The sequence below is a fragment of the Dermacentor silvarum genome, chromosome 5, assembly GCF_013339745.2.
Source record: "Dermacentor silvarum isolate Dsil-2018 chromosome 5, BIME_Dsil_1.4, whole genome shotgun sequence".
Lineage (NCBI taxonomy): Eukaryota > Metazoa > Arthropoda > Arachnida > Ixodida > Ixodidae > Dermacentor > Dermacentor silvarum.
Genome location: NC_051158.1, coordinates 13,151,546 through 13,177,220, shown reverse-complemented (window position 1 = coordinate 13,177,220; position 25,675 = coordinate 13,151,546). Strand labels below are relative to the sequence as shown.

At 46.3% G+C, this 25,675-nt stretch overlaps 1 protein-coding gene across 1 annotated transcript in view; it reads right to left on the bottom strand.

Moving 5' to 3' along the window:
* The window catches only part of LOC119452889 (voltage-dependent calcium channel gamma-7 subunit), a 74,903-nt gene that overhangs the window by 4,397 nt on the left and 44,831 nt on the right, over window positions 1-25,675 (bottom strand). The window contains exons 2-3 of the mRNA XM_037714838.2: window positions 6,308-6,400; window positions 2,872-3,012 (exon numbers count right to left, since the gene is read on the bottom strand). Coding sequence (XP_037570766.1) covers window positions 2,872-3,012; window positions 6,308-6,400 — 234 coding nt within the window. The remainder of the gene's footprint in view (window positions 1-2,871; window positions 3,013-6,307; window positions 6,401-25,675) is intronic.

The following is a 25,675-nucleotide window of genomic DNA, read 5'->3' as shown; positions in this document are numbered from 1 at the left end:
AAATAAATAAATAAATAAATAAATAAATAAATAAATAAATAAATAAGATGTTCTCCACCCGCTGCCACGGCCGGGAACGCCACTGGCTAGCACACTCAGGGCTACTACAGAACACATACACACACAATACCCAAGGAAGTTGACGGGAAGATTGGCACCACTGGTAGGCTAATGGTAAAAGCACAGCACCTTTCAATTGCAGACGATGTGGGTGCTGCTCCCACCTCTGGCAAGTTGTCTTTTCGTGCACTTTCATCTCCCTGTACCTCATTAGTTTTACATTTCAAAGAACAGTTAATTACGCTTTTCCTGGATTCATTGTCCGTTTGCTTCATATGATTGTAGTCACACAGTGGTTTCACTTGTTCTGCTTCTACGGCTTGCACTGAGAGAGAAGTTTCAAAGCTTATTTGCGTATCAATCGCCGGCCTGAGCGATACGAATAGCGCCAAAGACGGGACGTGTGGTGTAGATGACCGACACAGCACTGTGTAAACACAGCCATTCTACATGCACCAACCAGCCCAGTTTAGCACACTCGTCCATCACTGATATCCACACTTTGTCTTGCACAACCTCTGCCGTCTCTCGAACCTGGCAGGTATCATTGCGTTCGCCAAGTACGTTAAAAGTAGCGCTCGTCCTGTGTCGATCGTCTTTCTTGCGCTGGTTTATTTCGCGCTCTTTTTATTGCGATAGCAATTATATGGATACTCCAAAGCAGATTTCTGCCGTCGGCGTCGCTGTCGGCGTCGCCGTTGCCGTCGCCGTCGCAGTCGCCGTCGCCGTGAGGTTCCGTATGACGTCAATGGAGATGAAATCGTCGCCGCGCGCCGCCGAACGCTGTATATGCGAGTGAAAGGGCGCGAGGGAAGCGCGCTTTCACGGGGAGTGAACGACAAAAACGCGCGCGACCCGCCGCACGCGGCAAGCGCCCGCGCGGCAGACTCGCGCGGGCAAGTCTATACTCGCGTTTTGGCGTTTTGCGGCACGCGGCAACGGCGCGTGGAGTGCCGCGTTGTCTCGTTCCATTCGATACTTCTCGTGACAACGCGCTCTCCGTTCTGCCGGTTTCGTGTTCCATTGGAAGTGTCTGTGTTTCTTTGCGCCACTGCCGGCCACGCTCAGCCATGTCGGATACGGACGCGGAGCTACTGGTGACTGTGAACACTATAATACTTATTTGTTCTTTACTTGTGCAACGTCGACGATTCCAGAAAGCGGACGAGAAAGTTTTGGGTGCGCCCTATATGGCGGTACAGGGACACTGAGAGCCAGGCGCACACTCTGCTTTCCCGCATGTGCCAGCGGTTGGCACCCAGCTCCTTGTCCTTATAATCGACGTTCGATTTGACATAGAGGCACGCATATCCGCGAACGGTTTCCAAAAACGCCTCCATTGCGAGGCGAATTCTTCGTCGACGTCTCGGTGGCGGTGTGGGAAGGCTTAACAAAAACAGCCCCCTTCACTGGACATGGCCTCTGAGATTTTACGGCGTGCGTGTCACTGTTCAATCTCAGAGCCCATGCATTATGATTCTTTGCTTGTGCGACAGGTGGCGCCACAACTGCGCAGCTCGCTTCTGATTGGTGCTCGTTTTGCGGCTGCCGAAATGGGTCTCGCACCCATTCGAACGTTTGCCGCGCGTTGCTGCCGCTTTTCGTGAATCTTGCCGCGCGCGACAGCATCGCTCGCCGCGCGCGGCGTGTCGCGCGCGTTTTTGTCGCTAGTGTGGACGTACCTTTAAGGGCTGCAGAAGTAGGCGTCTCTTTCCTCCTTTACAATCACCATATATGTAGAGCAAACGCGCCTTCTTCTGACGCACGAAAGGCCGTGGGGTGGGGGGGGGGGGGGGGGGAGGGAGGGGGACGTTTTGCTGCGGCACCAAGTACCTATTTATATCAGAGGCTCCGGCAACAGTCACCAACGCCGCACGCATTTTGAGCGAACGCGGGCAAAACGCCGACGGCGTCGACAACAGTTCTGCGTGTTGCCGGTGCTGCTGCATGTCCAAGTTTATACAGCTGATAAAGCTAATATCATTACTCCGTATAGCTCTCTACAAATTTGCTATCGCAATTGATGCTTCGCCTTTCAGGTGAAACTGCGACAACCTTTTTAGCTACGACATTACAGGACCTCGACATTTCGTGCCACGACCATTCTCGTGATGCAGGATATCAGGCAGAAAGAAGTTAAGGAAATTGTTTGCTGTAATTTTTGCAGCTGATTACCCTTTAAGTGACGCGCAAGAAAAAAAAACAATTAACTGCTTTACCGCGCAAATCGACGTGATGCTGTGTCATTCAATGGCCCCCGACCTATCATATTCATTACTCAGGTCCGTTAAATTCCATCCATCGGCTTCACTCCTCTTTTGAAATCCCATTAGCCCAGCCCCAAACTATTCATCCTCGTCCGCACTCACAACTTAGCTCAGCCGGCTTAGCGTACGCTCGTCACCACTGGTAAAGAAAAAAAGAAGCCCCTCAAACTGCTGGTTATTGTGCAACATGTTTTTTTTTTATAGGCTGTGCCTAAGTAAATATGGGAACGTGCCGGAGGCGCCAGATATTAATCTTCTCTTATACGAATAATGTGCGCACGGTGACAACACTTCTAGTGCTGCTGAAAGGGAAATGTGTTGACAAATTTAACAGTAGTATGTCTAGTGTTCACAAACTACAGAAATCCCTGGGACTCAAGTCTGCGTTTTCCGCGCACCACTCGTGCGTGCATGCATGCCCATACATAAGGTCGTCTGCGCGTTTCGTCTGCAAGGTCGTCTGCAAGGACCGACACAAAAGGTCGTCTGCACATTTCGCGGTAGCGCGCGTCGAATGCATGCTGCCCATCGCGTCGCAACTGACCGGAGAGTATGAATGCGATGCCTCCAGCAAAGGTGAGCACACGTCCGCGCCGAAACAGGTGGCCCAGGAAGCACAGCAGCTCCCCCACCACCAGCACCAGGGCGCTGATCAGGATGAACGCCGAGGCACGCTTCACGGCGTCTGCGAACACGACACGCAAGACGTGAGCGTCGTCTACATAAATGAGCGGGGCAGAGTCACAAGTCGAGCCGAGCCAGCCCGACCCGGCCGCGTTTACGTGCATCTTGGGTCGGGATGGCCAACTCACCATTTGCAGGTGGGTTGACAAGAACTCGCCTCGACACCAGGTCGGCTTGAAACGCAAACGTTTAAGGTGGCGGTCCCACTCCGGCAGCACAAGCCCCCCCCCCCCCCCCCCCCCCCCCCATTTTCAGTACTTTTGGAGCATCCATGGCGGCTCTTCTACATAGGATATAAAGTTGTCGTATATATACCATAAAAAAGCTTAATTCTTGTAGATTACAACTATATATAATATAAGAAATTTATTAATGTGACTAAGACATAAATGTCAAAGAACAAGCATGATATACATGGTTTTTGCGAACTGTGTCTCAGTTATGACCATATTTAGAAGAAACTACCGCATTTACTGCATTGCGGCTTGCTCTGTAGCTTTAGGACATAATTATCTGTTTCCTAGACGCAGCAAAATAATGCTGCATTTTTACTTTTGGATAGCTTGCTTTTGAAGATTTCCAAATATTGCAATCTTCTGTTGTGAACAGCCCGGCAACTACACGCTCAAGGAAGCTAAATTTTGGATAAATTAGAGTTCAATAAATTTTCATTTAGGACGCAAAATTTCATTCATGTACCTTTATTAGTTTTCTTAGTAATGCGACCGAAATTAAGCAATATTTAGAATTCTGATTCTACTTTGGCCATTTTTCGGGAAGATACTAAAGCTACGAAGCTGCGGTTTAAAAATAATAAAGGTACATGAATGAAATTTTGCGTCCTAAATGGAAATTCCTTGAACTCTAATTTATCCAAAATTTATATTCCTTGAGCGTGTAGTTGCCGGGCTGTTTATTTATTTATTTATTTATTTATTTATTTATTTATTTATTTATTTATTTATTTATTTATTTATTTATTTATTTATTTATTTATTTATTTATTTATTTATTTATTTATTTATTTATTTATTTAAAGATACCTTACAGGCCCCTAGAGGCATTGTGTAAGGGAGGAGAGTACAATAAAAAATTATTACTTATACAGTAGTTAGAATACATATGTGAATACATATGTAGATTGCGATATTTGGCAATCTTCAAAACCAAATTATCCAAAAAGTAAATATTCAACATTATTTTGCTGCCTCTAGGAAATAGATAATTATGTCCTAAAGCTACAGAGCAAGCCGCAATGCAGTAAATGCGGTAGTTTCTTCTAAATATGGTCACAACTGAGACACAGTTCGCAAAAACCATCTATCTCATGCTTGTTCTTGAACATTTATTTTTAAGTCACATTAGCCAATTATATGGACACTCCAAAGCGGATTTCTGCCGTCGGCGTCGTCGTCGCCGTCGCCATGAGGTTCCGTATGACGTCAATGGAGATGAAATCGTCGCCGAGCGCCGCCGAACGCTATATGTGCGAGTGAAAGGGCGCGAGGGACGCGCGCTTTCACGGGGAGCGAACGCACGTCAGAACGCAAACGCGCGTTCTGCGCCGTGCTCCCTGAAGGGCTGCAGAATTAAGCGTCTCTTTCCTCCTTTACAATCACCATATATAGAGAGCAAACGCGACTTCTTCCGTCGCGCGAAAGGCCGTGGGGGGACGGGAGGAGGCGACGTTTAGCTGCGGCACCAAATGCGTATTTATATAAAAACATTGCGAGGCGAGAAGGTGGGTAAGATTTCCGACGCTGCTCGAGGAGTGTCCCATTCTGATTTCGTCGAAAATCTCCGAGCCGCCCCCAGAGGCACCGGCAACAGTCACCGACGCCGCGCACGTTCGGTGGGAACGCGGGCGAAATGCTGACGGCGTCGACGACAGTTCTGCGCGTTGCTGGTGCTGCTGCATGTCCAAGTTTATACAGCTGATAAAACTACTATCCTTACTCCGTATAGCTCTCTACTAATTTGCTATCGCAATTGGTGCTTCGCCTTTCGGGTGAAACTGCGACAAATTTTATTTTTATGTTATATATAGTTGGAATCTACAAGAATTAAGCTTTTTTTTATGGTATATACGATAAATTTAAATCCTAAGTAGAAGAGCCGCCACGGTTGCTCCAAAAGCACTGAAAACGGGGGACTCGTGCCGTCGGAGTGGGACCGCCACCTTAAGTAAACCCAACAACCGGTTGTCGGCCAGACAAGCCGAGTCGACCCCACCTAATTGTGTTCATGTAAACATAGCTACAAATAAATAATAGTTAGTTTCGTGTGTAGTAATTTTAAACGAACGCTTCTGTAATGTGGAAATGATTAAATATGGCCGTTCCTTCAGCAGTAGTTCCTTATAAGCCTCCTCAAACAAAACGCACTTTGTCCTGTAAAGCGTGCTTTGCTGCAATAAGACTCTTTATGAGGGCAAGCCATTTGTGAAGATTAATGTATACCAATGTAGATTTTCAACATTTTCCTTGCGTAAGGTCAGTGACTTAGGTTAATCGCTAGGTGACGCAGCGACATGTTTTAAGTCTTGGATACATATATCTGTGTACCAATATCCGCATATTTGGTTTGATTTGATTTGGTTTGATGATTTGACTAAACTGCTCAGCCACCATGTATCATCGGTAGCCACACATCTCTATAATGTACCATAGAACCAGAGGCTTCTTTTAATGATAGTACCCCTCGAAACTATCAAATTACAATGTACGGCTTCATTTTCTTGCTGCAAATTTGATGTACCGTCTCACGCTTTAAAGTAAGTGCGAGCATTAAATTGGTGTTTTTAAGTCACGGTGAACGTGCTCTCATTACTGCACATCTTAGCCTAAATCATCTAAAGACTGTCATTACACTTTCACTCTCACGCAGTGATAAAGCTGGATTTCCAATCGCGCTTGGTCAATTGCGAATTGCCTGAATAGATTGAGCTGACTTACATTAGACTCTGCATTACCGTCTGGAAACGCACAAAGTTCTCCAATGTCAGTTCGCGGACGATAATTTCGAGCAGCAATACCAGTACGGTATTTGAAAAAAGCATCACAACTTTGCATATGGTGTTTGCCTCATCTCGTCGGATGTGCATTGCAAAAAATGGTTTCCTGCATAAAGAGGCGATCTACGATATACATTTATCATGCGGCCGATGATACCCAGGACAGTCAGGTAGGTGTTCAAACGATAAAAATAGAGAACATGCAGCATTTTTGGAAGGCAACAGCGCAGATGTCATTTCAACTCGAAAAGGGCTGATGGTGGCTGGACAGTCTCATACTTACAAGGTATTGCCATCGTTGAGTCGTTGGGATCAGGACTGTACTCCTCCTTTGGAAAGTAGTCGATCATCACACAATTCATATCCGACTTGCCGGCTGCGAAGACAAGATAGAAAACGTATGCCAGGTTAGAACAGAATTTTACTGGAAACTGGCAAAACGCGACTTAGCTTCACACTACGTGATACAGACTATGTGATGACAGACTATGTGATACGGTCTGGTTGTACAGAGTAAGAGCAAGAACATGCATTCAAGCTTATAAGAAATTAAGACGTTCATATTAGCTGAACGGTCTCCCAGTTCGCCCACAGCGACCTACAGTGAGGCGGCGGCATTAAATACGGAAGACTAGGAGTAAGTGTATGAAGTTGAACTTCTTCAATACTTCACTTCTTCTTTTGTCTATTTGTGCATTGCATTTTGAACTAAAAGTCTACTCTTGCTATCACCATTGAACTTTTATTGATAGTTCTTTATATTGTATCCACCATTGTTAGTGTCTTTCACTACTGTCAGAAATTTTGTGCTGTCAGTATTATATAATTATCTAAATAAATGAAGGACCAAAAGAAAGAACATCGCATTAAGGCAAGAACACAAGAATGAAGAATACACACTTTTGCCCAACGGTCTATTATGTTCGTTATGTCAGACAGACCACAAGAACTTTTGTAAATTAAGGCCACCATATTTGCACATTACGAAAAAGAATGAATAATACGTGTGGCAAAATTATGAACTAGAATTTCGTAGAATTTGGTTGCACGTGTACCATAACTTAATACAGGAAGAAATCCCAGAGACAGAGGTCTGCAGGTTTGTCGAAATCCCAGGCACACCTGTAACAATGTAGACTGTGCTCTCTTCGCAAGGTTAGTAGCAAGAAAATGCACATGCATGCTGGAAAGACTACTAACCCCACAGCACTAAATGCGTATTAGAAAACTAAAGATGTAGAAAGAGAGTACCCATTGCACCTGATTGCTGACATAGGTCTTGGCAGTACTACAGTGCACCTGGAATAACATAAGGCATTACTGCGGTACCAGGTCACTCACTAAAAAAAAAAAAAAATCTGCCTACGCTCAATCATACCAGTAGAGTCGAATGTGTAAACGTAAGTACACCTTTGTTCAGTAGTATTTGTTCGCACGTTACTAGTTACAGGTCGTTCACGCGAACGTACGTGTATTTTATGGTTAGTACGGTAGGTAGACGTTCATATTATTACTTTTCTACAGAAAGAGACAATATGAAAAATAAATGTAGGGTAGCTAACCAAAAAAGCATACTGTTGCCTTCCCTACGTAGGGGAAAGGGTAGCAAGCAAAAGGAACATGAGAAAGAAAACAAAGTACTGTTTCCTGAACACATATGCGCGCACGAGGACAGTGTAATGTTATCAAAGGCGATCACACTGTTGAGCTGTTTGACAACCTTCGTTGTTGATCGTCCATAGAGTAAAACATGTATGAATGAATGAAATAACATTTGAAGGCAAAAGGAATGAATGTATAAATAACTGAAACACGAATGAAGACAGAAGGAAAGAATGCAAGGCGAAAAGACGAAACAAGAGAACGAGCAAAGAAGGGACAAAAGGAAGCAAGTTAGGAAGGAGGAAAAGAAAGAAGCAAAAAGAGAAAGAAAATGAAGTAAGGACGGAATGAAGGAGGCAAGAATAGAAGAAAAGGTAAGGAACGAATGAGGGGGAAATGAAACAATGATGGGAGAATTGAAGGGAAGCGAGGGAAGAAAGCATGAATTAGGGAAGCAAGCAAACAAGCAAGCAAGGAAAGAAAGAAGGAAGGAAGGCACGACCGACTGGACAACTCCACCGACGAGGAGGTCGACAACCGTCTAACACAAACAGCGTTTGCTGCCACAGGGTCCTCCCCCCCTTCTTCGGGCCTCATTCGGCCAACTCCCTTTATTGGGCAATTTAGAAGAGAAAGAAGAGGGGAGAGGAGGGCGTAATAGATTGGACCGACCATCTGTTGACGGGAGCCTCTCTCCCTCAGGAGGAGAAGGAGGGCCAAAGGGAGGGAGGGAGAGAGAAAGGCATCGGCGCAAACGCCCGCGTGCCCGAACGAGCGCCGAGGCGTCCTCGCATCTGGCGAGGCACGCCGCTTGCTGCTTTGCGGCTGGCCACTTTGGCCACGCGCCCGCTTATTAATGAAACTTCACGATCAGGTGCGGCCAAGGAGAGGGAAAGGGTGCGTGGGGTGGGGATGGGGAGAGAGGGCTAGCGCATCCCTAGGCGCATTTCTCTCTCCCTCCCATCGCTGGGCGCGTCGGCCGTCGAGCGTTGACTGCATTTGGGGAGCTCGGCAAACGGCCGCGCATGCGCAGTGCTCAAGCCCCACGGACAAAGATGCAAAAAAAAAACGGGGACAGCCGCCCGTGCCGGCAGGCGCGGCGTTTGCGGGTGGCGCCGCTTAGCCTACTTCTCCGAGCAACGGGTGGCCGACGCCGCAAGTGTAGGTATGGTGCTCGTGGAAGTTGGAAGCAAGGGTAACGTGACACGCACTAGGGGTGTGCACATCTGCAAGTTTATGCACTATCTTGACATGCTTATACAGTATGATGTGCTCAGCGCCTAGCCCTTGAAATGTTTTCTTTATATAGAGATATTTCGATGAACGGGTAAAATCAAATTCTACCAGCGCTGACCGACAGGGAGGAGACTACAGGAACAACAAATAAATTTGAGAAGAAGCGAAGGTCAGGGCAACGAAGCACTGGAATTAAAAAAATAATAGGCGCTACGCTGACACAGAAAGGTAACGGGGCGGATCAGACAGCAAACAGGGGTAGCCGGTATTCTAGTTTACGTCAAGAGGCAGAAATGAAGTTGGGCAGGTCATGTAATGCGTAGGGCAGATAACCGTTGGTTTATTAGAGTAAGAGAATGGATGCGAAGGGAAATGCATTCGACAACTGCCGCTCCGGAACTTCCACGGAGTGTCCACAACCGTTTGAATTTCTACTCATTCATCACAGAAGCAGGAAAGCCTCCTATCCCCTCCTATTAGATCAGCTTCCACTTCAGGTTAAGGGGCGCTCCCACGAGACTTCAGGCCCTTTCGGACAACTACGTTGGATTATTCATATAGACACCACAAATGTCGGCAACGACAACCGCATTCATTGTTGAGGATATTTCCAGCACCACCTCGTGGTAACAGATGGAGTGCTTGAACCGCACACTCTGTAGACCGCAGTCAAGAACAGTTGTGTGATGTGTATGCTCATTTCAGAGGGCCACTGTAATAGCTAAGCAATGAAGGCGTTCACATCGACCTGCCGATGTGCTCGTGAGCCCGCTTACAAAAATCAGAATTGAATTCTCACTCCATGTTAGGTGCACAGCCGAGTTTGACGGGCATCAGAGGTTAACCTAACTACCGTAAGTGTATTCTAAAAAATAAATAGTGCTCATTAACCCACTCACTGCTTCAGTCACTGTCAGTCATCATTCACTCACTCTGGTTACTCACTCACCGATCGTCGTCCTTACGTTAGTTACGTTTGTCACTTATACGCTCAACTGTTTTAATGGACATCCGCGCTGTCAACGATTAAACACTGACAAGTACCAGAAGCTTATGGCTGGTAAGAAACTGAAATCACGCTATTAGACAGCATCTTTTTACAAAACTATAAAAAAGCAAGGCATTAGCCTTGCTTTTTTCGCTCGCCCCAATTCATTCGCGCTCTCGCTCGCCTGCTCACTCAATCTCTTACACCCACTCCACTAGCTCCACATCACCCGCTCACTCGCACCCACTTCTCTAACTCTCACTTATTCACACCCACACCACTATCTCACGCTGATTCACTGACTCCCCTAAATCAAGCTCACTCACCCACTCACTGTCATCCACTCCGCTAAACCACACTCACTCACACCTACTCCAATATATCGCACGCTCATTCACTCACTCAAGTAATTCCCTTTCACTAACTCGACTAATCCACTTTCACTCACTCACTCACTCACTCACTCACTCACTCACTCACTCACTCACTCACTCACTCACTCACTCACTCACTCACTCACTCACTCACTCACTCACTCACTCACTCACTCACTCACTCAATCGCAGCTCTCCTGATCACCCGCTTTCTCGCGGTGTTTTCCAGCGCGATGAACAAACAGGGGGGGGGGGGGAGCGAAAAATCTCGCGGGAGAGTGCGGAGCCGTGCTCTCGTGGCCTAAACTTGTTAGGCTAAAGCGCGCATTCCTGCACAACACCGTGCCCACCACGACGCCGCCGCCGCACTAGCAGCAGCGACAGCGCAAGCCCCGTCATGGAGTCGCTGCGGGTCGACACACGCCTGCCTACACGGGATCTCGTTGGCCGCAGCGGGAGCTGAGCTTTTAATTGCCACCATCAGTTATGCGCACAGTAGCCTGCCTTTCCTGCCTACCTTGTGTCCTTTATTTTATTTTCTTCTTCTTCTTTTCTTTCTTCTGCAGAGCACCGTCAGTGCAGCAGAGACGGTGCTCTGAAGCGAACGGTGCCAGTGTACTGTGACGAGGGCCGTTCCTTTAAAAACTTCGTTTGCCAGTCGGTAGAAGCTTGGACCGCCATTAATTGATAGATGATTATTGAGTGCGTATAGACCCTTTGTATGTTCACAAGCAGAGCTCCCCAAAGATTTCCGGTCAAGTGCTCTGCAACAACAAAATATGCAATAGCCTATAAGTCTATAGAACTCTCCTGCTGGTGCCAGTTTTGCTGCAGAGTAAGAATTTTTGATGAGTTTTACTGCTAAGTGCAACTAGAAAGCTACGTACACGACCTTGACGCATGGGCCACCATCCTTATACGTATTTGAACGCGTCAAGAACATTTGCCTGTAGTATACTATGCAATAAAATACTTCTTTTTTTCCTTGACTAACTTGTCTGTTAAAAATGCATGACCGGAAGCTTTCTGGGGTCATGGATGCATTGCTGACACAGCGTGGATAAAAGGGTCTCTAGACGAGTTTGATAGGCTGCCTTAAGGCAATATACTATCCATAGGATAGCCGGTGAACCCGAATTCAACATGATGCCTGGAGTTTGTAGACTGTGAAGGACAGCCCGTGGAAATTTTGGTCCTTACACTTTTAAGTAATCGTTTTGTGTGAAAAGCGCACAAGGTGCGTGGAATGGTGTTTCAGCAATGAATCGCATTTATAATCATACGTGTAGCGTGGGGGGGTCGCCCGGCAGTGCAGCGATCTGCGAGAAAAAGCCTTCATATCCTTAAATAGTGAAAGTGCTATTGCATATTTGTCAGTGTCTAACATTGCGTATTTGCAAACAAATTCTGAGTTCCAAGGTATTCTGCGTTCTGTGTAACTATGCACTTCCAAGCGCTTTGTTCCCGTTTTTTTTCTTTTTTTTTTACAGATCATCTAATGTAACAATTCTTAGATCATTGAACGAATTATCGTTTAGAGAGAAGCCGGTGACACAACAGTTGCCCACATTTTGAAATTTCATCCAACTAAATCAATCAATGAAGCACAGGCTCCGTACAGACTATGTAAATATCGACACAGAAATAAAGAAGCCTACTGAGTTGCATATAGGCATTGTACTGATACCTATCAAATTATTTCCACCAGGAGAGCCAGCGTGTGCCTATTAACACCTTCTACAGCCTATAATTTTATGTTACACGTGTGTCATGAACGCCGGACAGCGGTCGCCGCCTTTTCATCCCGGTGGAGCAGAAATGAAGGTGGCCAACGAGAACCGTGCAAGAATGCAAATAATGACGTTACATAATAACACAAATGTGAACCGACACAACAAGAGTCAAGAGTAAAGAAAATGCTCGACACTGTGGTGCGTTTGTCGACGTATATTGACACTCTGCCATTTCATCGTGTTGAGTTCGCGCCGCTACGCCTTCATCCCTTTTTAAGCAAGCAGAGTCCAGCGAATAAGAAATATAACAAACATTTTGCGTATTCGTTTCAAGCACTTAATAATTCTGTCCATCGAAAATTTAGCGTCACCTCATTTGTTGCACATCTTTAGAATCACGAAACGCATACAACTGCTCAACATATCAAGAATTTTCAATTCTTCGGCGAGCTTCGTCGAGTTAACAGAATGTAGATTCCATGCGAGAACTCTGCGCAGGAACGTCAGATATTAGACCACCAACTACCTAGCGTCTAGCAAAAACAAATCTATTCGGCGACTCAAAAGACATGTCTGATCAAAAAACATCGTGAACAACAAGTTTAACCAACTATATGATGACATACTGGCACTGTGAGTGAACATTAGCCGTCTAACTTCATTAGCCGTCTAAATACGATTTACTTAAACCCCTCTTCAGTTAACTAAGGCATTGCGCTGCTGAGCACGAGGTTACGGGATCGAGTCCCAGCCGCGGCGGCCGCGTTTCGATGGAGGCAAAATGCAAAAACGACCGTGTGGTTGCGTTGTAGTGCACGTTAAAGAACCCCAGGTGGTCAAAATTAATCCGCAGCCCTCCACTACGGCGTGCCTCATAATCAGAACTGGTTTTGGCACGTAAAACACCAGAAAGAAGAGTTTAATGATGGTTCTGATGGGAATTTATTGATGCTTTAATTATGGTTCGGATACTTGCTTTGAGCTTGCTCTTTATTGAAACGTATGCTGTTCTGTGGGTTGCATGGGTTATTTCAATGAATGTATGCACTGTTAGCTTCACTTTGCTGAGCGCTTGTAGCCTCTGCGTTACGGGGGTATGAGCCATTGCATTCGTCTTACGTTTCTCGTTAGGTAGGCATAGAAATTCTTACGCATTATAAAAACGATATGATAAATTTCATGCAAATAAAACAGCAGCAGTGGCATGGAAAGTGCGGATCAAGCAAGCTAATCATCATCAGCCTATATTTATGTCCACTGCAGGACGAAGGCCTCTCCCTGCGATCTCCAATTACCCCTGTCTTGCGCTAGCGTATTCCAACTTGCGCCTGCGAATTTCCTAACCTCATCATCCCACCTGACTTTCTGCCGTCCTCGAATGCGCTTCCCTTCTCTTGGTATCCATTCTGTAACCCTAATGGTCCACCCGTTATCCATCCTACGCATTACATGGCCTGCCCAGCTCCATTTCTTCCGCTTAATGTCAACTAGAATATCGTCTACCCCCGTTTGTTCTCTGATCCACACCGCTCTCTTCATGTCTCTTAACGTTACTCCTAAGATTTTTCGTTCCATTGCTCTTTGTGCGGTCCTTAACTTGTTCTCGAGCTTCTTTGTTAACCTCCAAGTTTCTGCCCCGTATGTTAGCACCGGTAGAATGCAATGATTGTATACTTTTCTTTTCAACGACAGTGGTAAGCTCCCAGTCAGGATTTGGCAATGCCTGCCGTATGCACTCCAACCTAATTTTATTCTTCTGTAAATTTCTTTCTCATGATCAGGGTCCCCTGTGAGTAATTGACCTAGATAAACATATTCCTTTACAGATTCTAGAGGCCGACTGGCGATCCTGAATTCTTGTTCCCTTGTCAGGCTATTGAACATTATCTTTGTCTTCTGCATATTCATCTTCAGCCCAATTCTTGCACTTTCTCGATGAAGGTCCTCAATCATTTGTTGTAGTTCCTCTCCATTGTTGCTCAATAGGACAATGTCATCTGCAAACCGAAGGTTGCTGAGATATTCGCCATCGATCCTCACTCCTAATCCTTCCCAGTCTAAGAGCTTGAATACTTCTTCTAAGCATGCAGTGAATAGGATTGGAGAGATTGTGTCTCCTTGCCTGACGCCTTTCTTGATAGGTATCTTTCTACTTTTCTTGTGGAGAACCAAGGTAGCTGTGGAATCCTTGTAGATATTTGCCAAGATATTCACGTATGCCTCCTCCACTCCTTGATTACGCAATGCCTCTATGACTGCTGATATCTCTACTGAATCGAATGCCTTTTCATAATCTATGAAAGCCATATAGAGAGGTTGATTGTACTCCGCAGATTTCTCGATTACCTGATTGATGGCATGGATATGGTCCATCGTAGAATATCCCTTCCTGAAGCCAGCCTGTTCTCTTGGTTGACTGAAGTCAAGTGTTGTCCTGATTCTATTGGAAATTATCTTGGTGAATATTTTATACAATACTGAAAGCAAGCTAATGGGTCTGTAATTCTTCAATTCTTTAACGTCTCCCTTCTTATGGATAAGTATAATGTTGGCGTTCTTCCAGCTCTCTGGTACACTTGAAGTTGTGAGGCATTGCGTATAAAGGGCCGCATATCTCCTCCATCTTTGATTAAATCTACTGTTATTCCATCTTCTCCAGGCGCTTTTCCCCTGGTCATGTCTTTCAAGGCCCTTCTAACTTCATCGCTAGTTATAGAAGGAGCTTCTGTATCCGGTTCATCACTATTTCGAATGGAAGAAGCTTGGCTGTTTTGGCTACTGTACAGGTCAGTATAGAATTCTTCTGCTGCTTTTACTATGTCATCGAAATTGCTGATGATATTACCATGCTTATCTTTCAGTGCATACATCTTGCCTTGTCCTATGCCTAGTTTTCTTCTTACTGATTTCATGCTGCGTCCATATTTTACGGCTTCCTCAATTTTTGCCACGTTATAATTTCGAATATCCCTTACTTTCTTCTTGTTGATCAGTTTTGACAGTTCAGCGAATTCTATCTGATCTCTTGAGTTGGACACTTTCATGTTTTGTCGTTTCTTTATTAGGTCCTTTGTTTCTTGGGAGAGCTTCCCTACAGGTTGCTTTGGTGCCTTACCTCCCACTTCAATTGCTGCTTCTGAGATCAGCCTAGTTACGGTTTCATTCATTAGCTCTATGTTATCTTCATCTTCCTGTTCTAAAGCTGCATATTTGTTTGCGATCACCAGCCTGAATTGGTCTGCTTTTACCCTTACTGCCTCTAGGTTGGCCTGTTTCCTCTTGACTAATTTCACTCTCTCTCTCTTCATATTGAGAGAAATCCTAGACCTCACTAACCTATGGTCACTGCACTTAACCTTACCTAACACTTCTACATCCTGCACTATGCTTGGATCGGCAGAGAGTATGAAACCTATTTCATTCCTTGTTTCTCCATTAGGGCTTTTCCAGGTCCACTTCCTGTTACTGCGCTTCCTGAAGAAGGTATTAATTCATTATTCGGAGCCTATTCCTTTCCGCGAATTCTACTAACATCTCTCCTCTTGCATTCCTAGAATCGATGCCGTAGTTGCCAATGGCTTGCTCACCAACCTGCTTTTTCCCCACTTTTGCATTGAAGTCGCCCATGACTAAAGTATAATGAGTTTGCACCTTTCTCATTGCTAGTTCAACATCTTCATAAAACTGTTCTATTTCTTCATCATCGTGACTAGAGGTTGGGGCATAGGCTTGTACTAGCTTCATTTTGTACCTCCTATTCAGCTTTATTACAACGACTGCTACCCTTTCATTAATGCTGTAGAATTCATCAATGTTGCCCGCTACGTTGTTATGCACTAGAAATCCTACCCCGGATTATTTCTTATCTGGAAGACCCCTGTAGCAGAGGACGTGGCCGTTAGTCAGTACTGTGTAAGCTTCACCAGTTCTTCTAACTTCACTAAGGCCAATAATATCCCAGGAAATGCCTGATAATTCTTCAAATAGTCCTGCTAAGCTAGCCTCACTCGAGAGGGTGCGCGTGTTGAACGTTGCCAGGTTCAGTTTCCATTGGCGGCCTGCCTTGACCCAGAGATTCTTAGCACCCTCTGCCGCGTAGCAGGTCTGACCGCCGCCTTGGTCAGGTGCTCCGCAGCCACTGGGAACTGAGGGCCATGGGTTAATTGTCGGAGTCGTTAGGGAGGTAGTGGCCGAATACTGCACCAGGGAGGCCAATTCCTGTTCTGGTGAGGGAGTGACTTTGATGAAGCTTAGTGGGCCTGCCTAGTTTGGTTGCACCTGAACTAGTATAGCCCCACTAGCTCTCGGCAATATGTATTTTTTTTTCTTTTGCCGGTGTCAGGCACCACTCCATGCCTGAAAATGTAGTGGAATGGAACAGGATTCGAACTTATGACCTTCAGATTTGAAGTCGGGTGTTCTACCTCTACTCCACGCCACCACTGCTAATAATAGTGAAGTTTTATTTATAAGGCTGAATACTGCCAAGTGAACCCTTCCTAACATACGCCTCGTAGTAAGCCGTATTGCGTATGCTTACTGGAGCGGGTGTTTGATTCAGCAATAAGTACAAGAGATATCTGGCTTCTATTCTCTTATTTTTTTGTGTTAAACAAGCACTCATGATTTGGAGGTAAGATTTAAAAAGTCACCCTTTCTTGTACGGCTACAGAAACCGTGAGGCAGTATTATCATTTTTTCATTTTATCTCGAAAGCGTTTACTTGCGGACAAAGTGCATTAGGTCCGTCGTCCCTGATATCCTTGTCGATTCATCTTGAATAATTGGTCATCATTTGAATCCCGTGTTTAAATATTGCTATACCCGATCCCGAAAAATGTGTGGCACCTTAGACTGATTCAGTAACACAACACATAAAGCAATAACTAGCAAAATAACTCTGTGATGTACGCCTTACTCTTTACTACTTCTTTTTTTTTCGTCAATCTAAAGTAGTGCCTAACAATGAGGTTGCCACGGAAACCACTCTGTCCGACAAACACGACGTGCACCCGCATAATCTAAGGGGGAGGGCGCAAAAATACGTTTGTCAGCGTCAGCAAAGCAGTCACCGGCACGCTACTCTTCCTATACTCGTATTCAAAGCTGCAATGACAGCAAACTTTTCGTCAAGAAATTTGAAAATGAAACAAACGAAAGCCGAATATTGCGCAAAGAATCAAACGAGAAAACTTATAGAGAAAGAATGATTAAAAAAAGAAAAATTCAATCCAGAAAGGAAGAAACATAAAAATACTGTAAATGCCAATTGAGAGAAAAAAAGAAAAAAGTCAAGAAGAAATCAGGAACAAAGGCGAATGATGGAAGGCGAGATGAAAGAAAAATAGAAAGAATGGAACAAAGAAAGTAACAAATAGAGTGAAAACAAGGGAGAGGAATTTTAAGAAACGCTAACGTGAACGAAAGAATGAAGGGAGGATGGTGAGAGATAGAGGAGGTGAGAAGAAATAAATAAATGATGAATAAGAAAAGAAATATGGAAAGATAGAAGCAAAGAAACAAACAAGGTAAGATGTAAATAGAGAAAGAGCTCGGAGAAGAAAGAAATACATGTACATGAAAAGAAGTAAGCAGTATGGAAAGAAAGAAAGAAAGAAAGAAATAAAAGAGAGAAACTAAAGAGGGAAAGAAAGAAAGAAAGAGAGAAAGGGGGAAGAAAAGAGGGAAAGAAGAAAGAAGGAAAGATAGGAACATAGAAAGAAAGAAAGAAGATGAGACGAACGAAAGATATAGCTAAACAAAGGAATGTGGAAATACACAGAAAGAAAGAAAAAAGAAAGAACGAAGGATGGAAGGAAAGAAAGAGAGAGAAAGAAAAAAAGATTAAAGGAAAGAAAGTAGGAAGGGCAGGAAGGAAAGAAAGGGTAAGTTGCGTATAGACAGATTTCGTTGCGTCGCATACTGCCGTTGCCTTCTCTTTGCGTGTTATTTTTTTTCTTTACTTTTTTTTTTCTTTTGCGTGGAATCGCAGCCGCGGCGTGTCCCAAGTGCGTGTACCGGTGTCCTCGACTGGTGGCGAAGGACTCTGGCGACGACACAAAATGAACGCAGCCCAGGTCGAAACGTCCCGTGGGCCTCCCATTTGACATCGCACTCCGGGATCTCTCCGGACGCCCCCTCACTCCCCACCGTCTCTCTCTTTTACCTCTTTGCTTTCACTTTTGCCTCCTGCTCACAGTTTTGCTGCCGTGCGCCACGTTTTCCCATACGCGCACCTATCTACGCGATAAGCTGCACACCAGGACGAAGGTAGTGGGAGAGCTTAAATGGCGGGAACTTCGTGGCACTGTTCTGTACACGGCGAAGTTGGCTGCGTTAGCTCTCGTAGAGTATCTGTTCGGCCGGGTCACGCGCACGGAGCTAATAATGCGAAAACTCCTGCGCGCTTAGATTCAGGCGCAGAGAGAGAGAGAGAGAAAGGAAAGGCAGGGAGGTTAACCAGACGCACGTCCGGTTTGCTACCCTTCACTGGGGGAAGGGGTACAGGAATGAAACGAGAGAGAGAGCACAGTTGCGCGTACATTTGAAGGTTCGCACCAATGATGTCTACACGCGGTCGCCAAGACCTGTCGACTTCAGGTACTGCAACAATGCTTTCGTCGCTTTCTGCGCCATCGACGCGTACGGCCATGGTTCAAGGATCTTCATTTCGGGAAATGGGATAGAATCCAGCCGGTTGAATTCTGTCCGGAGAGCTTCACGTTCGACGTCGTATACTGGGGACAGGGACACAAGATGTGTTCAGTCGTTTCGCTGGTTCCACAAGAGTCGCACATGGGCGTAGGTTAAAAAAAAGAAATTAAAAAATAAAATGTCACAGTTTCGCCCTAAGGGCGAAGCAATGAATGCGATAGCAACACAGCAATGTCATACGAAGTAAGGTGAGCGGCTTTGGTAGCAATATGAATTGTAGTAAACATGAGCTGATTAAGTAAGCAGGTGTGCTGCGGCGTAAGTAGACCGACATGAAGAGAGACTCGATGACCACGAGAAGGCGCGTGTGAAACGGTGGTGTTGATGAGAAGCGCTTCCCGTGGGCAGCGCGTGCGAAGGGACACACCTGTAGCGCTGCACTGCCGATCCGGGCAGCATTGCATGTGTAGCGTGCGTTGGAAAATGTGGCCCGACTATTACTAACTGAATGAACAAGCGTGGTGTGAGCGCGCACAAACAAACACGAATAGATCACACTGAATGACTGCAGACAACGACTGTCAAAACGCTGGCAGCAAGCGCAAACGCCGCAGCGGCGAAGGTACGTGCGGTCTATCGCTTCAACGGAAACTGAGCGGCGAATGCACGGCGCATAAAGGTCAGAGCCGTGTGGAGATAAGAGACGGTGCGGACGAGCGATGAGCGCGGTTGTTGGCAGAGTAGAAGTGCACCCCCCCCCCCCCCCCGCTCCCTCCGGCGCTGGCTTCCTGCTTCCTTGCTTGCGCGTGGGAGATTGAGTGCGTTCGCTCTCCGTGATAGCGCGCGTCCCCGCACGCTTCCGCTCGGGCATACGGCGCGCGGCGAAGATTGTATCTATAGGGAACCTCACGGCGACGGCGACGCCGACGGCAGAAATCCGGTTGAAGTGTCCATATAATTGCTATCGCAATAAAAAAAAACCTATGCGGTCAGAAATTGATCACCCGCCGCAGTAGCTCAGTGGCTACGGCGGTGATGCTGCAGAGCTTCGAGGTCGCAGACTCGATCCCCGGCGCCGGCCTCATTTAGATGGAGGCGGGATGAGAAAAACAAACAAAACAAAGCTCGTGTACTTAGATTTAAGAGCACGTTAATGAACTCCAGATTGTCAAAATTAATCCGGAGCCTTCCACTACGGAGTCTGTTATAATTCCGGTGTTCATGGTTTGGGCTATTAAACTCAATCGATCAATCAATCAATAAAAATTATTCCGAAGCCTCCAACCTATCAATCTATCAATCCATTCATGTGATGTTATTTATTGAAGTAATACCCTAAGCGCCATTTCGAGCATTACATGCGAGAAGGGACATAAAATAAAAGATCACAGTTTCCCCATTAGGGCGAAGCAGTGAATGCGATAGCAACATGTTGAAATATTACACCGAGTGTATGACTCGTAGCTATAGTGACAATATGAATTGATGTAAAAGTAAGCTAAGCAAAAACGAGCCGTTGTGCTAGGTGGTCCTCTGTTTGAATCCTGCCATCGGATAATTTCATTTATGTTGAATAATTAAAGGCAACGTCTTTCTTTCCGACCTTACCACCCCTTTTCCGTATCGGGTATGTTTCAAACGTCTTTCCTGGGCCGATGCCGCAGGTAGTGCACAGCCGCGCCAATAAATTAAAACATTTTCAGGTTTCAGCTCTGTTATTGCTTTGCACTTTTAATATTTAAGCCTGTGAATACTTAAGATAAAAGGCATGCGCTGTCGTTGTTTTCTATCATGACATGTGTTTGTGGGTTGCCATTCTCAAAATTCTGAAGAAGAATTTTGTCATGAATGTAAGACCTGGTATGAACAACTTTAGTGACAGAAGTGCGTGGCAATATAACCCGCATATACCGCATGTCATATACCATGGCATGGGATATAGCATACATATACCTAAATATTTACGGAACCTCACGGCGACGCCGACGACGCCGGCAAACATTCGCCGCTTGGATTGTCCATATAATTGATCGCAATAATAAAAATATCCTAACCAATAGTGCGGTAAAGTTCTGTAGGGCTCTCACAAAAGCGAGACCGAGAGGTCAAGCGGATAACTTGCAACGTATGCCGTAACTACACGGCATCATGCAATGCCACTTTGACGAAAACAACTCTGAACAGATAAATCGTGACCCATGCATGGAATTCTAACGTGAAAGCCGTCTCAGTAGCATGATCGTAAGTATATAATGGAGAGTAGTGAGTGGGTTGCCGGGTGACATTTGAACAGGTTGGTCGGTGCATAGGAGTTTAGCACTTTTTTTTTTTGCTTCTTAGTGAAGTGATTACGAAAAGGTTGTTATGGCGTTGGCCTAGCAGAAGGGCGGCGCGAAGTCGGCTAGGATGCTCGGACGTTAGCCAGCTAAGAGCCTCATCACACTGACATCAAGTCGTGGCTGGAAGGGCCGGCGTCTCAGGTTTAATGTCCGCACCGACCTCTCGTCCAAAGGAAGTTGAACGAAAGAGACAAGAAAACAAAAATTAGGAAAAGAAACTTTAAGTAGGCGCACAGAGGTGGTTTGCGTTGGAGCTCTGCGTTAGGATACGCGCAACCTTGACGACAGAGGCAAAGCACTTTGGCCTGACATTTCGAAACAGTCGCAGATAAGGGCTGCAGCGCACAGGTTGGGGCCGTCAGGACGTCTACCCCTTGGGAGGTAGAATCATGGCTACAAGTTTATTGCAGGGCACTGCTCGCTTATCCAGAAACCTAGAAATATTTTAAGCACGTTGCAAAACATAACACGATAATAACTAGTGTCGTCATCCAGCAAACAGCGGCAAACTTCCCCTGCTTCGCTATCATGCACATTGATACAGTCCTTGCTGGTGCGTTCTCAACAACATATTGCAAGTGGTTTCCCAAAATTAACGTGTCGTTCTGCCAGTTATTATTACACTGAAGGGCAGGCGTCGGCTTGCAGGAAGGCCAAACGGAAAAAGAGAAGAAATGAAAAGAAAGAAGGAAAGACAGAAAAAAATAATCAGGGTAGCTTGCACTAGTGGCGCAAGGCTAAAGACACAGCTGAGCTGATCGGTTCCTAGCTGATCCTGGCTATACGAAGTGATGCTAAGTTATACGAAGTAATGCCAAGTGATGCTAAGTTATACGAAGTGTATAAGCATTTCATCGTGGTCCGTGGCATCGGGCAACGACTCGCGATGCACTTGCAGTCCGAGCCCACGTAGGGGAAGTGGGGCGGAAGCTATGCACAGTGTACGGGCGGCGTGCAGCAGACGACATGCCGGGATGACGTCACGGCGCATGCGCAGTAGCACGCAGCTGGTGGGAGCTCGGCCAAGCCGCCGCCAGAGGCACCTGCTGCAGTCAGGGACACCACGAGCGTTCGGCGCTAATGCTGGGAAACGGCGAAGCGCGGATGGCGTCAGCAGCACCTCTGCACGTTGCCTCGTTGGTGCTGCTACAGTTTGTTTCTCTCTCTCTCTCGCTCGCTCTCATTTTCTCTCTCTCCCCCGAGCATAGCGCGCGACGCTCCGCGAGGTGGTTGCTTCTCTCTCCCGAGCATAGCGCGCGACGTTCCGCGAAGTGGTTGCTAGGCAATGCAGTGGCAGGCGGCACACATTACGGCCGGCTTAAACAGCTGCGCTGTTAAAAGAAAGAAGTGCATCCGTATAGATTGCTCCTTCAGTAACTCTGCCTTCTTCTAGGTAAAACTTAATTTGAAATCGCATGCCCTAACCGCGACGCCCACGACGTCATGAGATATTTGAAAATAGTTAAAGTTCACCTTAAAGTAGCAATCGTTACCCTTCATGAATATTACATTATTATTTTTCCGTTATGGTCGCTGAAAAATTAGCGTGAAATGCAACAAAAATGACGCCGTTAGGAACCTCTCACGCGTCATTTGAGCATGCGAATATCACGGCTCTGCCGCAAAGATGCGAACAATATGGATTAAATCGGCTTTCCTTTACAGACTATTGCTTGCCGATAGCCACCGAGCGTTATTTGCATATTCGCAACGCGGTCCTGGAAGAGCACCTTCGCGCTTGCCAGCACTGGATATTGCGATCAACATGAGAGCGTTGATCGTTCCTAGCACACCTGAATATACTGTGTGTCCCAGTTAGCCCATCTGTTCACCGAAAATAAAAAAAGGTTTTAAAAAGACGGCGCAATATGCAATTTATGAAACCAACGATGTTCGGTCGTCAGAGGTGTGACGAATGAACACAGTAAGTGTTAGGATCTTATCTTTCCTCGTGTGTTTATAATCTTATCATTTTTCCTTGAACAGCTTGTCTAACGTTAGCTGGGACACCCCATTAATGGTGAACGAAATTAGGCCGTTCAGATCTCTTAAAACTCGGCGCTGAGTGGTACCTCAAATCCACCTCTGCACATAAACTATAGGGCTAGGGGGAGACAACGTCAGATGATAATTGTCACCGCCAGCCACCTAATTAACTGAAATCGATTAATGAACTTCTTAGTGACTGCACTAAGGGAGCATGTTTGTATAGGAAACTTAGAGGCAGTCGTAATCCTACACAATTACATTTGGTAGAATGATTCTAGCAAGCCTGTGTTCTCAGTTCGCACGTATTACGCGTGCAAGAGTACGAGGATCAGCGCAAACCTCCATCACGGTGTGACGTGGCTGTTGCGTCACACCCAGGCCGCATAATTAATCCCCCGGCCGAACAACTTTTGTTTTATTTTAATTTTAAATATTTGTAAAGCTTAGTTTTGATCGCCCGGTATATTGCAATATCGAGCCGCGGAAGGGCGTATTTTCGTTAGTGTTCCATGTTTCATGGGATGTTGTTTATATTCGTGCGAATACGGCCACGTCAGAAGAAAGTTCTTGTAAAACAAACACGGCATCGTGGGTTTTTTTTTTCTTTTTTTTTTCGTTCTCTCTTTTTTTTAACACGTTAAGGGTCCCGTGTCGCAGAAAATCCGGCATCGGCGTCGGCGTAAGCGCCGGCATCGTTGTTGGAAATAATCATGCCGAACCAAATCATGCCAACCTCCCCGACTGGGAAAGCCCTTCGCGTGGCGCAAGGCGTTAGTGAACAAAAATCGAATTTATCAAAGTAAAATCCGTGAGAAAAATCTTAAATTGCGCCTTAACCACAACCTACAGACGTGATAGAGCCCGACTGTAATTTGAATATACGCGAAAACAGCCTGACAAGCAGCCAGGGTTCTTTGAATGCTATCGCGTTCCACTCTTAAAGGCGAATCTTAAGCATCCTCCATTTTTTTTAACCCACTCGGACAAGTTTTTTTTTTTTCTGGTACCTGCACATTCTTTCGAACGCAAAGTTTTTTTTTTTATCTCGACACCTGCATAATCGTAACTAATAAAATACCTCAGTAGACTCGCTTCATCAACACGTTCGTCAAATATATGCTGTTAATGTCATCCGTCTATGGATGGCATCACTTCCCTTGAACCTCGTCGAGTAGCTGGCTAGAGGAATTTACCTCAGGCCTACCTCTCTGCATTTCCCATCATTAAACTTCTCTCTCTCTCTTGAACCATACTAAACAATGTGCCACTTTACTGGTTCAAGCATACGTGACGCATCCTGTATATGTGTCAGAATTTTCAGCATAGCTTTATGCAGTATCTGCTGTGCGCGTGCGCGCACATTGTACGCGCGTAAACTGAAACGCGGAGCTGCCCTGACGATTGCTTGCCGCCGGGCGGCATTTTCAAGCGGCCAGCGCATTGCCGCCGATGATTCCTCCGCTTCATCTCGAGTGCCCGTATGCGAAGTTTGCACGACGTGGTTTATCTCTCTATACAGAACAGCGCAGCAAAATAAGAAAAAAAAAAGAAAAGAGTGACCCCTGGAAGATTTCCCACCCCTCGTCACCACGGAAGATTGAAGCAAGGGGCAAAATTGTTCCGCCGCCAATCTCGGCCTCCTGAATCCATCGCCCACCTCACTCCCCCCCCCCCCCCCACCTTGTGCGGCTTTACCATATCCTGAGCAAGTGTTTCTCATTTCTTGCGCGTCATCTTGCTCTGTGCACACACACACACACACACACACACACACACACACACACACACACACACACACACACACACACACACACACACACACACACACACACACACACACACACACACACACACACACACACACGCACGCACGCACCCTTCCTTTGTCTCTCCGTCATTCTGCTTCTAGCTCACCACCAGACCCGATGAAAACGCTTCTGCTGTTTGGGGTGCATCGAGAGAACCCTTTTATTCCCTTTATCCCCCTCAGCAGAGGAGTCCCTGCAGCGCAGCAAGCAGGCGGTATAGTGACGGAAGAACGGACGTATACAGAAATGACCGTTTCCTGAAGGTTGGGGGGCAGGCGGGGACACATGCGCACACAAACACACGAACATGCCACCGTATATGCCATGGCACGCGCGACTTTCATGGCATCATCCCTTTCTTCCCTTCCGTCCCGCGTCAATTCTATCCGTGCCAGCGTCTCCTCGACTCCGCAAGACCGGCGTGGCCTCACCGTACATCGAGGCCCTCTTCTTTTCCCCCCTTTTTTCCCGTTCCTGACCCGGGAACGCGGTCTTCCTCTGAATCTCGCGGTTTCCATTTGGGAGGCCGCCCGCAGATACGTCCCCGGCGTTTAGGGAAGGATGAGGGAAGACGGGCCAGGGCACATACAAATACGGCCGCGTCCGTCCGCCCGTCCGGTCCGTCCCGAGAACGACGTTCTCTCGTCTGTCCATCTCTCTCTTTCCGGGCGAAGGAGGAGGACGTCAGCCTCCTCCTTACGTACGGCCGCCCGGCCGTACGCACATACGCCCACGAACAGACAGTGCAACGACGGTTTGCGCCGCGCTGCTGTAACCCAGACGTGAACTCCATTCGGGAAGGCCGTCTTCCCTACTCCCTAACCCCCCTTTTCCACCTTACCTTCTCCCGACTACCCGAAAGACCTTCCTCCTCTCCCGATCGTAAATACGAAACTCGGCGGCGTCGGTACGAAAGGCCGACTCCTCA